The sequence below is a fragment of the Juglans regia genome, chromosome 1 (assembly GCF_001411555.2).
Source record: "Juglans regia cultivar Chandler chromosome 1, Walnut 2.0, whole genome shotgun sequence".
NCBI classification, from domain to species: Eukaryota; Viridiplantae; Streptophyta; class Magnoliopsida; order Fagales; family Juglandaceae; genus Juglans; species Juglans regia.
The window spans coordinates 42,907,034-42,910,165 of NC_049901.1; the positions used below are offsets into that span (position 1 = coordinate 42,907,034).

The 3,132-nt window shown below is 36.4% G+C and overlaps 1 protein-coding gene across 1 annotated transcript; it reads right to left on the reverse strand.

Moving 5' to 3' along the window:
• Window positions 1-262: 262 nt before the first annotated feature.
• On the reverse strand, window positions 263-2,824 carry LOC108995948 (hyoscyamine 6-dioxygenase-like). The gene is made up of 4 exons (XM_018971625.2): window positions 2,534-2,824; window positions 1,952-2,202; window positions 1,442-1,763; window positions 263-601 (listed from the first exon to the last, which is right to left on the reverse strand). The coding sequence occupies exons 1-4, from the start codon at window positions 2,747-2,749 to the stop codon at window positions 347-349; spliced, it is 1,044 nt and encodes a 347-aa protein (XP_018827170.1). The 5' UTR covers window positions 2,750-2,824; the 3' UTR covers window positions 263-346.
• Window positions 2,825-3,132: the final 308 nt, after the last annotated feature.

Below are 3,132 nucleotides of genomic sequence, written 5' to 3' on the forward strand. Positions count from 1 at the left end.
TAAAAAGAAAAGGAAAAAATGTCTGTAAATATTAATTGTTTCTAATATGGAATCCCAGATGCCAATAAGGATCACTTAGTAACAACACAGCAAATATTTTTCGGAGAGAATCAGAGAAGGAATAAAATTTGATAATTTTATATTATTTTTAACTTGTGGATATCGCAGTCACAGAGCCATTCATCACAACCCTTATTGATGCCATCATCTCTGTGTAACTTACAAGATTGTATTAGCCAACTGATCCTAGCTACAACTTTATTTGCATATATGCATGCCTAGTGCCAAAGAGAATATATATATATATATATATAGCATCTTCTAGGTTGATCTCTAGCTTGCTTCATTATGAGTCATGCATGGAGCTTATAAACTGCATCACTGCTTCAGCATTGCCAGATCTAGCCAAGAAGGTTTTCTGAAAATCTTCAAATTTCATGGATCTGTACTGTGGGGGATTGCATGCATTTATCAGGGCCTTTGCAGGTTCTATAATGCTGTCCTTACTAGGATAAATGAAGAAGGCAGCGGATGTTCGAGAAATGCTTGAATTTGTGACTGCTCGATGTTCAGCACCTTTGAGCTTCCCATTGGTGATCATCTACCAACTCAGAGATAGTGAAACTTATCATGCTAAAGCCTTTTAATTACCAAGAAGATTGAAAACATTTAAATTTCCCGGCCGGCATTTATAAAGAGATGGTATAGTGATGGTTCTTAATTGCTCATGAACTGATAATAAAACCAATTATCCTCAAACAATAAAGAGACCTGAGATGACATCAAATCCTACCTAAATTAACCAAAAGTATTAGTTTGAGGGAGAGAATCAGAAGACCATCTCCCATTGAATAGCCCGAGAGAGAGAGAGAGAGAGAGAGAGAGAGAGAGAGAGAGAGAGAGAGAGAGAGAGAGAGGAAGAAGAAGAAGAAGAAGAAGAATTCATGATATATTATTCGTTATGCATGGCTGAAACTAAAGGATGGAAACAACACATGATGATTCAAATATTCTTTATTTTGAATTATTGTTGTTGGTTGAGTTTAGGTATATTATTTAAACATATGGACCCAAACAAAGAAGTGAATATCATAAAATTAATTAAAGGAAATAAAAAGAAATTAAAACGGAAGGTCAAATACGTTTTAATTAAGCTGATCATTGTATCACATGATCGTCTACTTTTCACCATCTTTACAATCATATTTGGAGTACAAAAGGGTGCCAATATTAGACAATTTGCGATATATAGTTTCAGTGAGTGAAAATCAAATTTGATAACTTAGGATGATCAAATCGTAAAATATATGGGAGTTTGTTGTGGGAAAAATGTATATAATTAACCCAAAACAGGAAAACACGAAAGGGCAAACATGACATGCAAGAAGTTATAATTAGGCCTGAATGATATATACATATATATGGAGATATATATATATACCTGCAACACATAACCTCCGTTAACTACAAAGGCATGAGGAAGAGGCTCAACACCAATCCATTCACCATCTTTGAAGACTTGAAGTCCATTAATTTCTTCTTGAAGTAGTATGGTGATGAGGCTAGGGTCTCTGTGTTTGAGTATTCCTAGAGTCAAACTTGGGTCTGGGCATGGGGGATAGTGATTAACCAACAGTACAGGATTTTCAACAAGTCCCGGCCCGCTGAAATAACTGGTACTAAGTCCCAATCCTTGACAAAGCAGCTCCAAGATTTGATCCCCCAACTTTCTTAGTTCTTGCACATACTCCCCAACAACCTCCCTGGATATTGTAATTGCCAAAAACATCTAGCATGATCAGTTGATTATATATAATTAATACTGCAAAACAAAGTCGTCGTTGCATGCAAAATCTGAAGCTTGAAAGATCAAAGTTATATATACTTTTGCATATCTCCTGTGCAGGTAAAAGTAGCTACCACTTATATGCAAGATTAATGCTTCCTTTACCTGTATCTAGTTGGCTTTGCAGGCCAAAATTGCATGTATTCCTCGAAAGGATGACAAGGGTGTGTCAGTGCATCCCTCCAGACGTGAACCTCCTCAGTTGTGTACTTTTCACTGCTCCTGTAGAATCTGCAGCTTTTATTGGGGTCCTTGGAACGTTGACTTGTCTTGTCCTTCCAAGACATGCCATGGAATTCTTTGAAAACCCCCATTGCATCATCCATTAATTTCTTGGAAACTCCATGATTGATGACCTGTTTTACATTTTTTGGATAGTAAATGTAAATTTTACTTGGTAACGATTATTAAACATGGATACAAAAGATCATGCATATATATATGTGTGTGTTTGTGGATGCGCGCGCGCGTTCATATATCATACAAATCATCCCCTTATCATCGGATCATTTGTAACCCTTGAAATAGAAAGCAAGAATTTGAAAACTGCGCGCTAGCTAGCTAAAAGCTGAGCTCCTTGTCAAACAACTTTTAGAAACTTTATGCCAGATTTTCAGAGAATCTAACAGAAGATCGGATCAGTGAAAAACTTAAAAGGAAGATAGAGAAAAAGGGTTCAGCTTGAACCTGGAAAAATCCAAACTCCTCGGTAGCTTTCACAATTTGCTGAATGATCTGGGTTTGATCATGGCCCTCAAAATCAACAACAGGAATTGTTTTGCACGGTTGAACGACGAGCTTCCCAGGTCTTTTTTCTGGTGGGTGCACATACGATTCAGGTACGAATTGAACATTAGGCCAGCTTGAAACAAGTTTCCGATCATCCCCGGCCTCCATGTCCATCAATCTTTTGAATTATTGCAGAAAAAGTCTATCTGATAGCGTGAACCAAAGTTCGATGGTTCATTGGGAAAACGTTTGCAAGTTTCCCTCTTATTATAAGCTCATCCACATGCAAGGACAGTTGATGGAATAAGATTAATATTAATCACATTTTTTTTTCTTTTTTTGTTGAATAAGAATATATAATAATCACATGATAGTATATATGATACCATGGACCAAGTCCTTTTCCTGCACAAGGCTTTCATTTTTTTAGGTAAGTAGAGTTCTACTTCTCGAGACCCAAGACAGGCATTAATTAAAACCTCTTTCTAATTATTTCAGAAACGTGAAGGGATTGACTCATGTATGTTTGCGTCAAGAAGATATTATAATATTGTATT